Source organism: Medicago truncatula, chromosome 4 (genome assembly GCF_003473485.1).
Source record: "Medicago truncatula cultivar Jemalong A17 chromosome 4, MtrunA17r5.0-ANR, whole genome shotgun sequence".
Classification (NCBI taxonomy): Eukaryota; Viridiplantae; Streptophyta; class Magnoliopsida; order Fabales; family Fabaceae; genus Medicago; species Medicago truncatula.
Genome location: NC_053045.1, coordinates 51,032,173 through 51,045,130, shown reverse-complemented (window position 1 = coordinate 51,045,130; position 12,958 = coordinate 51,032,173). Strand labels below are relative to the sequence as shown.

Genomic DNA, 12,958 nt, shown 5'->3' with positions numbered 1-12,958 from the left:
ATAGCCGGTGCATAGTGCAATGATTTTAAAATTCTGTGACATTTCATTTAACCCCATTCACTCTTTTCCCTGCAGTTAAATGTTTCTGCCATTTGGGTCATATTCATATGCATATGCCCCAGCAGGAAAAATGAAAAAGTGCTTAAATTTGTGTGGGTTTCTCTAGTTTTGAATCTTGTTTCTCTTTACTACTTAATCGCTATCTTTCTGTTAATATGCCTCACTTTTGTACGATGATGCCATTTCTCATTGTTTTTTATTGTGTCTTTGTGCGCACTTTAAACATCATGAGCATGGCCAGACCCTGTCCCGTGTTGGGTTGCTACACCCTCATTTGTGTTTTTGTTTAAATTAGTGTAGTTGGATGTGGTTGTGGCCACGGCATAGGGAATCTTGTTGCACAAGCCATTCATATTGCAACCATCATCTCAGATTGTTTGAAATCTCATCGAGATGATCTTTTTATGATTTTGAATAGTTGCCCTCTTTGCTTCATTGCTCGTAGATGAAGCCTGTGAGACGGACGGGTAAACGGGGGGGGGGGGGGGGTGTGACACATAGAAGTAGGTTGGAGAGAGTACTCCTAGCATGACAACTATTCAATACTTGTTATGAGTAAACAAGACAGTAAACAAAACCATCTTTACAGAACCAAAATGATAGAACTGGTCAAGTCAGATTAATAGGATTGTATAATAAGGCAATTTTATTTTATACAAATTTTTATTTTTTTTATTATATTTGTACAACTTTTTTTATATTACATCACATTTTACACTATTTTCTTGCACATGTAATTTTTCTTACACGATAAGAACTAAATCAATGTGTGATCAATCTTCTCAAAAAAAAAAAAAAAAGGAAAAATGGTGTTCAAAATTCAATTTGCTTACAACTAACATCAACAATATATCAGTTTGTGATCCAGCAAGAACATTTCAACATAACAATTGAGGGTTTGTAGATTGCTCTTGTTGTCTAATCCCTATTCCCAGCATATCAATTGGCGCATAAATCACCATAGAATCAACCGCAGCAAAACCACTTACTCTGCATTTCAAGTTTCATTTCAGAGATCAAATAAAATTCATTAGAGAAGGATATTCAAACAACAATTCAAAACAAACAAGTAAATGAAATGATTAGATAGACATTTTAGCCCTTCAAATCAAATTTGCGAAATAAGAATTTAGTTGTTTAAATTTAAATTGAAACATGTAACATGTCAATCAACTAAAGTATCTCTTTAGTTAAACATCCATAAACAACAATAATAGACACAAATAACAGTAGCATGAGAATAATCTACTAAATTTAACCTTTCGAGGATATTTAGGATGGTTGTCATTCTTGAAGACAGGATCAGCTGTACGTGGAGTAGCCATGTTGATAGAAGTATTGGTCTTCTTCTCATCTCTAGCCTTGTTGAAAATGACTGTAAAACCTTCGGCTGAGGCAGGATTGTTCACATCCCACTCACCAAATTTAGGCAATGGTCGACCTTTATCCTGCTGTATTTATCAACCAAATGTTCAACAGTTAGTGCAGGATGATCATCTTAATGTCATGTATGTTTCATAAAACAGCTTAATTAAAAGTTTATCATGCTACAACTTATTTATAATCTATTTCTTTATTAAAAAAAGTTGTTTTCAATTTGTTTCAATAACTCTCAAAGATAGTTTATAAAAACAATTTAACTATCTTTGTACCTCTTTCAAACATTCTATCAAATGCTTATAACCCCATAGATATGGCCTAAATAATTTATTCATAAACCAATTCAAATAGAGCTTATATCATGCTGTACAATCAATAAAATTGATGAATGACCTTATTATGCATTATCTTATTTTTTTAAATAGAGAATATTTTTCCACAATATTTGATTATTCAACCCCATCAATAGAATCTTGTACTAATTGCAAAAAAAAGAAACATTCCCTCACAAGTAAAGAAACATGAACATTGGTTTCATGTCCATTTGAAACAGCCGGGTCAAAAAGTTTATACATACGAGAGAATTTTCAATTGCAGCATTTAAAAAAAAAGTGTCATTCGAATACCAAATTGAACCTATTCATTTCCTTGTCTCCCTAACTCATTTACATTTATCAATCAATCAACAATGTGCAATCCATAAAATGAAAAAAAATAGACAGAAACGTTTCTTAAAAACATTATTCCATTCCATATTTATCATTATGATGATCACCATAAAATTTCCAATGATGCAATGCAAAGGATAAAACATGAATCAACTAACGATCCATTAACAAACATATAACATGAATTATTCAACGTGTTAATACCAAAAAGATAGAAAATGAGGATGATAGGAAAAAAGTGAAGAATAATACCGAAGCCATGAGGTGAGAATCGCAGGTAGAGATTTGGATTGAGACAAGAAAAAGACCAAAAGCAAAAAATAAAATTGAGGAGGAACACAAACAAAGACTTGTGTTCCAGACAGAAAATAATATAGAATTTTAAGGAGGATTTGTTAGAATAGACAGGAATGTACATTAAAACAGAATTAACAAATCCACGTAGTTTGCTTAGTTGGATGATAATAGAAACAGCAACGGTCAAGGGAAACAGTCTTGTTAGTTATTGCATTTTCAATTTTAGCTCTCCATAACGACCATAACTCATGTCTAAATAGAAACTTCAAAAACTCAATTTTAAATTCTTCATAAAAAAAAAACTCAATTTTAAATGTAGTTTTTTTTTTTGGTTCTTTACATAAAACATTCATAACTATCTATGACTTTCTAAATTTACAATTTTTTTAAAGTTTGTTATAACTTATAACCATAAAAAATGAATTTTACACGAAGAATGATGTTTACCTCTTTGCTTTTATTTTGAACGATTTTCATCTCCTATGTTTTTTATTTTATTTGTAATTTGATAGTTCGTACGCAATTTGATGAATCTATTTGATTTCTTTAAAATAAATGACAGTTCGTACACAATTTCCTCCGATCTTACTTTAAGGTGATGACATTTTTATTCGGGTGACACCAAACTCTTATAAACAACATAGTAAGCAATAAGCAGCACTTGTAATCGCTTATTTTCATTGGGTTATCCAAAAAATTTAAAATGCAATAAAGTAACAGTTGAAAAAAATTGGCATAAAGAAAATAAATGAACATAATCATAAGTCACAACACATGATGAACATAACGTATAATTGGAGAAAAGCTATGAATGTTGTCTAACGAACCAAAGAATAAATCTATATGCAAATTTTTCCAATACATCATTAATTGAATGAACATAAAAAATAAAATTTGTTTATATTTAGAAATGGAGGGAGTAACTAACTACATCTCATAACACTCTAAAACAAGATTATGAGAGAAAAGAAAAAAAAAATCTTACACAAACTTAAAGTGTGTATAATTGACGCATCTTGTAGCGAAGGAATAGATTTCATATATATATATATAACCTTGATCTATCTATTTTTTTTTATTTTTTCATTTATAATTTTAAGCAATATGACACTTCTTCGATATGTATATTTTTAACCAACACCGACTATAACAATATTTCATTCCATCCCCATTTGAAGTCTCTTAGATTGAATTGTATAATTATGCGTAAGAACACCATCTTGTTCTCATTGAGCTTAAGAAAATTCCGTCAAAGAGTTAGGCCATATAAATGACTTGGTAAATAGAGTGGACTCAATAAGTACATATAATAGTAGAAAAAATAGAAAAGGTTTAAAATCGTACTGGTTGGGTAAGACCCATGAAACCACACATACCTCATGTAGCTTGAAACATGTGTCAAGAACGTAGTAAGTTGATACATCAAATGTGATCTCATAAGGGTTGTCACAAGGTATATAAGAAAATAAAGATTTTTTTTAGTAAACAAATGAATTTCATCAAATTCAAAATTATAAGGAACAACAATATAATTGCGGAAATGATAAAGCATAGAAAGTATCACCAATAATGCCTCGAATTTTCATAAATTTTTTAGAGGTCTTAACTATTTTGATGGACTTAGATATCCATTAAATTGAGTTTGTTCATCTAACTTATAAAATGTTGAATCTTTCTAATCAATATGAAACTTATACTCCATCTGTTCCTTTTTAATTGTCACTTTTGAGTTTTTTACACAAATTAAGATAAAAATTACATTTTATTACTTTTGATACAGCAATTTATCTTTTTTCTATAATAACCTTCATCATTTAATATTTCTTTTCATATATTTCTCTCTGCAGTAAATAATCAAGGGTAATAAAGGAAAAACAACATTTAATGTTATATTGAACTTTGAAAGTCACAGTTAATTAAAAATAAAAATTCTGTAAAAATGACAATTAAAATGGAACGGATGAAGTAATTGCTAGCATAAGTCGAACCTAAGTTAATGAAATTATAAAGTCAAACAAAATACACTAGAATGTTGAATGTTCTCTATTTTCAAATACTACTTGTATAAATTGAACCTTATACGTGGCGCTTAGAACTTGATCTCGAAAAAGCATTGAGATTTGAAATACAGGTGGATGGTGGCCATTAATGAGATGCATACCAAGACAACAAAAACAGTTAGCAAATTTACTTCACAGCCAAGAAATGGGCACCGCTGTGCCGGATAGAACCTAGCTACTTATAAATTTCCCATCATGCAGGGACAGTTGGTGTGGGGACATGTACATTCAACACCTCAAATAAATTAGATTGAATTTGAGGGGAAACAAAGGTAAAGAATCTAGGAGTGTTTCAATAAAATTTACTTATAAAAGAAAACTAGGAGTAGTTTGGATCGGAGGTGACCAATTTATTTTAATGTATTTTTTAAAATGTTGATGAATGTTTTTAGAATATTTTTAAGAGTTTTAGATAGCAAGTTTTTATATAAAAAATTATGTAACTGCTGTATTGAAAATTGAAATATACGACTTTCTTAAAGAATGATTTATTATTTTGAAATCTTTAAAGAATGTCCAATAATACCGGTTAGCAATACTTTTATTTTAACAATATTTCAATGTTTTTTTTTTTTTTGATAGATAAACAAATTGACAATAACAATTACAAGCTCACACAAACAAGTTGAAAAGTCAGGATTCGAAGCTTAGTCACAATGTAGTTAGTTTTCAAGTTCTCTTTAATTATGTAGAATATTTAAATTTAATTGTCAAAATAAATTGAGTTGTTAAAGATTAATTTTTCCAAAAAAAGAAAGACTAAAAAGTAGTAGTTACGCAATAGTTATATTTGGCGTTGTCTTTAAAGTATGTTTGAGAGTTTAAGAGATGAGGGTTTTTATAAAAAAATAAAAATAAAAAAAATAAAAAAAAAAAGAGCAAATAGAAGTAAGTAATAAATGATTTCGGAGGTTTATTTAATTATAATATAAAATCCTTCTATTTTAAAGAACTAAAAAATTATATTGGAGGAGAGTTTTAGAGAATTTAAATTAATTCTTCTAATTAAAATTAAAAATATGTTAATCATAAACCTCCATTTAAGATTCTCCACAAGAATACCCTCTCAAAAAATATGGATTTTTTTTTTTTCTATTCCTCTCTCTTTTCCACGTAAACTCCCAGGAAAAAAAAAAAAGCATTAGGAGGGATCCTCTCCATTTCAACATTTATTCACCACAAACTATAGTAACGAGGATCCTAATGAACTCTTTTATATAGTGGTGTGTGTATAAATATTAGAACTAAAATTTATTTTAGACCAAAATATATTTTCCGGCTCACATTTTTTACTTAATATTTGTTCTTTTATCTTATTTTTAATTCATTTTAGTCCTTTAGTTGCCTTTTGATTCATTCTCATTCGTTATCTTTTCCCTAATATTCGCTTTTAGTCCTTTATATTGAGATAGTAAAAAGGACGAACTTGTATAAATTTGTGAAAGATAAAGGATTAAAGGGGGTTATAAGGTTGATTTGGTGGCTGGGTGAGAAAGTTAAGGATGGTCTCAGGATCAATTTTCACTTCTAATAAAATACTAACATATTAACAATTAACATACTAATTATCATACTAACATTGGTTGTTCAAAAAAAAAATATTGGTTGTTTTAAAAAAAATGAATATTAGGTAAAAGATGAATGACTAAAACAAATGATTTAAGATAAAATGTCTATAACAAATATTAGGTAAAAGATAAACAAAGAAAAATTTATTTTAACCTTTTTTTTTACAAGTAGTTTAATGGCTAGAGAAATTCACCTTAAAGATGAATAAGTGGGGTAACCAGGATTCGAACCCCGACCCCTATATATATTGTGCATTATTCCTTACCAAATGAGTTAAGCTCATGGAGACAAATTTATTTTAACCTTTATTTTATCATTTAGTCCCTTTAAATGAGCTAAATCTAATAGAATATTAATAGAATTGATAACTAATTCATTTGAGAGTGATCTCTAAGCTTATGTCCCAAGAGTGATATCATATCAAAGTCAATGATTTGACTAAAGAATATTGATTTTTTTATTTTTATTAAAAGTCTTTTTTGACAATAGTGGTAATTAATGTGTTTCGTTGATGTTGAGTGCCAAGAGTGGTTCAAGTGTTCTGGATGAAAAAAAAAACTTCCAATTGATATATATATATATATATGTGTGTGTGTGCGCGTAGATGTATAGATGGATCCACACTTAAAGGAGAGATTAATGTGAGTAAAATCTCACATTGGATGAAAAAGTAGATGTTGAATATCATATAAGGGACATGCTCGTATACCTAATGTTTTAAAGTTCTGGTTGAAGATGGTGTTTGTTTAATCTACTTGTGTTGTTGCTCTTAGTCCAATGCGATGATCCTACATGATCTATCATGGTCCAATAGTGAATTACAAGTAACTGGTAGAATCAATCGGTGTCGATGATGTGATCGATATATGATTCCCTCTTTTTTTTTGGTGTACTATAAGATTCCTCCACCAGAAATAATCTTAGTTAAGACGTGTCAGATACTAAATATGAATATATCTTTCAATGGAAATTTGAATCTTGATTCAACATGTTGCAAAATACTAGCCCCTCATGCTAGACCCAAACCATATTGTTACGATTTCTTCTATTTGACCGAAATTGATACAATCTTATAAACATCGATGATCTCCCAATTTTTTGTATGGTTATCATAACATTAGAAAAATTAAGGTATAATTTGAGTATATAATTACAACAATTATCTAAAATATATCTAGAAAATGTTAATTGGTTAGAAAGTCTAATTTTCCAACACACTTAATTTTTTTAATAAAATTCCAACCAACTGTTCTTACTTCTTATAAATCAAAATTTATGAGTCCCACATTGTTTAGTAAAAATATTAATCAATATGATAAGAGATTGTAAATGGAAAAAGTGTGTGCTAGTGCAAATAAACAAACACACTATCAATTAGTCATACAATTGTTTCTTTATCAAATTCAATTCCTTAAACTTTTTCATTTCCATATATATATACAGGCCTCTACCTCAATGCAAAAGGAAGTTGCCAACTACTCTTCAAGAACCATTTTGAAATGGCTCCTTCTATGTCAACAATAACTCTCATTACCATATACACATTCTCCTTACTTTTTTCAATAACTTCTTCAGCAACATCAACTGCAGAACAACCTTCAAGACCCTTCAAGAAAATTTACGCCTTTGGAGACTCTTTCACAGACACAGGCAACACACATAACGCTGAAGGTCCAAGTGGTTTTGGCCATGTATCAAACTCACCATATGGAACAACTTTCTTCAACCATTCCACAAACAGATACTCTGATGGAAGACTTGTTATTGACTTTGTCACAGAATCACTTTCTTTGCCTTATCTTCCTCCTTATCGCCACATCAAAAGATCGAACGATACTTTTGGTGTTAACTTCGCTGTTGCTGGTTCAACAGCTATAAACCATGAATTCTTTGTTAGGAATAATCTTTCTCTTGACATCACTCCTCAGTCTATTCAAACTCAGATATTGTGGTTTAATAAGTACTTGGAGAGCCAAGGTTGTCAAGGAGTTGATTCAAAGTGTAAAGATTTTGATGAGACTCTTTTTTGGTTTGGTGAAATTGGTGTTAATGATTATGCTTACACTCTTGGATCTACAGTCTCAGAAGATACTATAAGGAAGCTTGCAATGTCCAGTGTCTCAGGAGCTTTACAGGTAATATACTATTTGATTGATGTTTAAGATTAGTGCACATAAAAATGGGAGTTATGTATATGGTTTATTTGTTGGTCTTGGACCTTGGTCTAGAGATTTTTTTCATTTTTACAACCGATCCTCGTGAATTATCAATGCTTTCATATATTAACTGTTTCTTATATTTTTTGTTAATTTTGCAGTCATTGCTTGAGAAGGGTGCCAAGTACCTAGTTGTGCAAGGTCATCCACCAACAGGGTGCCTTACACTGACAATGTATTTAGCTCCTGAAGATGACAGAGACGACTTAGGGTGTGTGAAAAGTGCTAATGACCTAAGCAACAATCACAACCTTATGCTGCAAGCTAGATTACAAGAATTCAGGAAACAGTATCCACATGCAGTCATAGTTTATGCTGATTACTTCAATGCCTACCGTACTGTGATGAAGAATCCAAGCAAGTATGGATTCAAAGATTTGTTCAGTGTCTGCTGTGGATCAGGAGAACCTCCTTACAACTTCACTGTGTTTGAAACTTGTGGTACACCTAATGCTACTGTCTGCACTAGCCCTTCTCAGTATATTAATTGGGATGGTGTTCATCTTACAGAAGCTATGTATAAGGTTGTTTCTAATATGTTTCTTCAAGGAAATTACAGCCAACCTCCATTTGATTTTTTGTTAGAAAACAAAGAGAGACATGGCTGAATGCATGATGATGGTTCCCTAAAAAAATAGTAGTATTCTTGGTCCTTGAAATTGTAAGGGTCTGTCAATTTAGTCCATCAAATTTACGAAATAACACTTTAGACCCTCGATTGAACAATGTCATACAATTTAGTAATTTTCATTTTCAATTTTAGCCCTCTATCTTTAAGATTTTATGTTTCTCTTGATGCAGTATAAGAGACTATTCTGGTCAATAATGTAGGTCTTTCCTCGGTTTTGATCGATGTTTACAAAAGATATATTTTAGTGGAGGGACTAAATTGATTGACTTTCTTTAATTTAAGCGACTCGTATATTTTCTATTTCATAAATTTGCGAGACTAAGTTGTTCGATTCTTACAATTTCGAGGACCGAAATACTGATTTACCAACATTTGCTACTGTACCTTCGAGTGAGAGAATCATAATTTATCTTCTTTTTTTATGAGAACTTGTGTCCACTGATCTGCATATATCACATATATTTGAATAATTTTTCACGGCTATCATAAACTGGAGAGTTCTCAGAAAGTCTGTTCAGAAATTCTAAATAGTAATACTACTATTGTCAATCTGTCACCTAACTTTTCATCCTAACTAGGAAGGTATCTAATTAGCACATGATTGTAGTTGAGAACATTTAATGTTATGCTAGGTGGAGTGTGTAAGTGTGACTATAATAAATGGATACATACTCCTTATTATTTGCTCTCAGTATATGATAAATAGCCATCTCTTAAAATGTGAAATGTCAGGAGTAGACTCAATGAAGCAATAAGGGCTTTGCTAAATTCATTGGATTTTCACAGTCTGATATTAATGTTTCTGATCAAATGCATTCATGAGTTTGCAGACACTGGCATGTGTTTTTGAATCACAACAACTACCGATCCTAAAACAGCAGCGATTGGTTACATGTAGAAAAACTTAGTACATTTTTGCTATCTGACAATAATCATAGAAGTAGTGTGCGTGTGTGTATGGCACTGTAAATTTTTTTAAATGGGTGTAAGTATCTATCAGTAGAACTAGTCATTTTTAAATACTCTGTCTGACCTTAAACATAAGAAAGAAAGAAAGAAAAGGTACATGCATGTATTTGGTGGTAGTTTACATGTTGAGAGTGCGCATAGCAAACACATCTTCAATTGAAAGAAATCTTCTGAGCTGAAATAAGTACTCATAATTTATCTTAAAAGAAACCTCCTAATATGTTGCTTGCATCCACTTTTCCATTTAATTTGAGATTTTTAACTCACATTTGACACACCAACGGAATTAGAGTTAACCGTTTTTAAACTTCCTCGACAAGATTTTGACCTTGTGTTGCTAATTTATGGTAATACCAACCAACCCTTCTGATTCCCAGTCTCAGCCATTACTGATCATGTGTGTCCCCCATATTTATCTATTCTGTAATAACATACAGATTTCACCTGTATTAGTAAGATTGTCCAATAGTCTTAGAATAGAAGTTACAGCTTGCAACCATAGCAACCATGACGCCCCATTCATTTTAGATTTCTTTTTTTTTACTATACTAATGTTCTCTACATACCCGATTTCTAGTATTACTTGATTTCTGCACATAAATTGAGCATTTCCCTACACTGCATATACATGATCTACATTCCAAGAGACGATCGAGTATGCTGAAGTTTAGAACTACTTTTTCATTTTAAAACAACATGGTGTCAATGTGTCATTTTCAATTCTTCTACATATCTTTCATCTACACATGAAATTTTTTTATTTGTGGCACTTATGTTTAAGGCATCCTTTTCTACATGTATTAAAGCAAATTTGTACTCAATCTAAATGTTCTCTCCGAATCTGAATCTGACTGTAAATTGTATTAGATGCAATTAATGAATCACTGTGGCATTTCACATGGGAAAGGACAATCCTTTTCTACCATGGAAAAGTTAATTTCATCCATCAGATCAAGTAAATAACACAATCTAATCAGACACTCTCAACACTAGAACCAAATCTCCTTCATCCCCACCAACCCACCACCACCAACACCATCAAAACCACAGTCCCAGCAACATCAAACTGATCTCCCAACTCTCCCTACCATTCTAATTCTTCAGAATCTCTCTCTCTCATTTTTTTTCTCCCTAATTGAGCGATGAAGTATCTAACTCTTCTCTGCAATCAATGGATAAAGCTACACCAAAATAAATGGGTCTTGATTTTTTCATATGGGTTTCGAAAATGTTACTGATTGAGTATGATTCAAAATATGATTCAACACCCATTACACACATTTATATCAAAGATGAATGAAAAGAATATAGTAAGAACATAAAATTAATTTGAATGAAAATTAGAATGGGGAAACGTAATTGTTGTGAGGAAGATGAAATTTGTGATTCTGGATTTATGGAAGTGAGAAAATTTCAGCAAAGGGGAACAAATCTAAACCTCCCACACTTATGTTGAAATGCTAGAAATAGTGAATCACAAATATTCTTGTTTTGCAAAATGGTGATTCAACTATTGGAATGGGAACGATGGTAACTAGGTGGTTTTGGATTTTGAGAGATTACTGGTGGTGGGGATGGGTGGAGGGATGTTGTACGGTGGTTGGGGATGAGGGAGAGAGATGATGATGGAAGATAGCGATAAAATATAGTGTTGAGAGTGCATGATAAGACTATGTTCTTTACTTGATCTAATGGATAAAATTAACTTTCCCATTGTGGAAAAAGATTGTCCTTTCCCATGTGAAATGCCACCATGAATCACACCTAGCGGCGCTAGGTGTGATTTTGAATCAATGTTGAGAATTGTTATCATTTCATGTTGATTACCGGCTAACATTTATGAAGAAGCTAGCAAACAAATAGTGTCGCCCATAACGAGTCTAGTCTCTTTTATTCATTATATATGCTATTGTATTTCGAATAAACCACCAAATTGACCACTCTTTAAGTCACTCTCAAATTAATCCATAAATTTATTAGCATTTTAAATTAGTTTCTTGTCTTTGTCATAAGTTTTTTAATTAAGGTATTATAATGACATAAAATAAGTTTACTGCAATAAGGTTGACTTGATTGTTGACATGCGAGAGTTAAATGTGTGGAGTGATAAAGTGGTATCAAAATTATAATTTAAGTAAGGTGTCATAATATGTTTAAGTAAGGTTTTCTTTTGGTGGTGGCCGGGATTCGAATCCTGGATCTTGCATATATTATGTAAGGATATGCAAAGTCCTTACCAACTGACCTAAGCTCACGGGGACATGTTTAAGTAAGGTTAATACAATTTAAGGCTCTCTTGAAAGTAATAAAAAATTATAATGTATATTTAATTAAGTAGACCCATAGATTTAAAAGATTTTAATATCAATAAATCTTTTTAATTAAACAAGTTTATGAGAAGAAAAAAAAACTAGTGTTATCTATTTGGAAAATGTCTAGTCGTTTTTTTTTGAAAGGGAGCTAGATCTTATATAGGTTTAGATCATATCATAAATTCAATATCAGAGAGACCTAACATATTCTTATTCTCTTATAGTCTCTGTTTGGCAAGGTCAAGAAACGAGTTTAGAGCTTATAGCAGATAGTTTATAAGTTTGTTTGATAAAAATAGATCTGTTTGGTAATGTTTTTTCGCCACGAGCTTATAACTTATTTCACGAGCTTATAAACTATTTTTCAGACGCTATTTCAAGTAGCATTTGAGCTTATAGCTTATAACTTCTCATTTTTAATTCCAGTTTTACCCTTATTAGTTTAACTAAATTCCATTTTTCACCCTTAATCATTTATTATATTATAAAGTAAAATACATATGTTTTAAATATGAATGCTATTTTTTTATGAATGAAAGATCCTTTTTTTTTCTCAATAGAAAAAGATATTTTTTTTTTACCTTTACGTTTAAGTTTTTTCGTTATAATTGTTACGTTTTTGTGTGTGACTATTTCAATATTTATTGTCACTTTTTTTCTTCGAAATGATACATTATTTTGTGTGATATATCAGAATTGTAGAGAATAAGAACAAGGAAAATGATTTTCTCCAACAAAAAAATGAGAACATTACATTTACCTGCATTATTTTTTTTTTTTGTACAAACTATATTTT

General features: G+C 30.8%; 2 protein-coding genes across 2 annotated transcripts; one reads left to right on the top strand and one right to left on the bottom strand.

The window, feature by feature from the left end:
- Positions 1 to 818: 818 nt before the first annotated feature.
- Positions 819 to 2,463, bottom strand: LOC25493674 (protein NOI4). The gene is made up of 3 exons (XM_024780870.2): positions 2,361 to 2,463; positions 1,320 to 1,511; positions 819 to 1,050 (listed from the first exon to the last, which is right to left on the bottom strand). The coding sequence occupies exons 1-3, from the start codon at positions 2,367 to 2,369 to the stop codon at positions 1,027 to 1,029; spliced, it is 225 nt and encodes a 74-aa protein (XP_024636638.1). The 5' UTR covers positions 2,370 to 2,463; the 3' UTR covers positions 819 to 1,026.
- Positions 2,464 to 7,444: 4,981 nt separating this feature from the next.
- On the top strand, positions 7,445 to 9,157 carry LOC11413580 (GDSL esterase/lipase At3g48460). Its single transcript, XM_003608854.4, has 2 exons — positions 7,445 to 8,169; positions 8,352 to 9,157. Exons 1-2 carry the CDS (start codon positions 7,534 to 7,536, stop codon positions 8,856 to 8,858), a joined length of 1,143 nt encoding a protein of 380 aa, XP_003608902.2. The 5' UTR covers positions 7,445 to 7,533; the 3' UTR covers positions 8,859 to 9,157.
- The last annotated feature ends 3,801 nt before the right edge of the window (positions 9,158 to 12,958 follow it).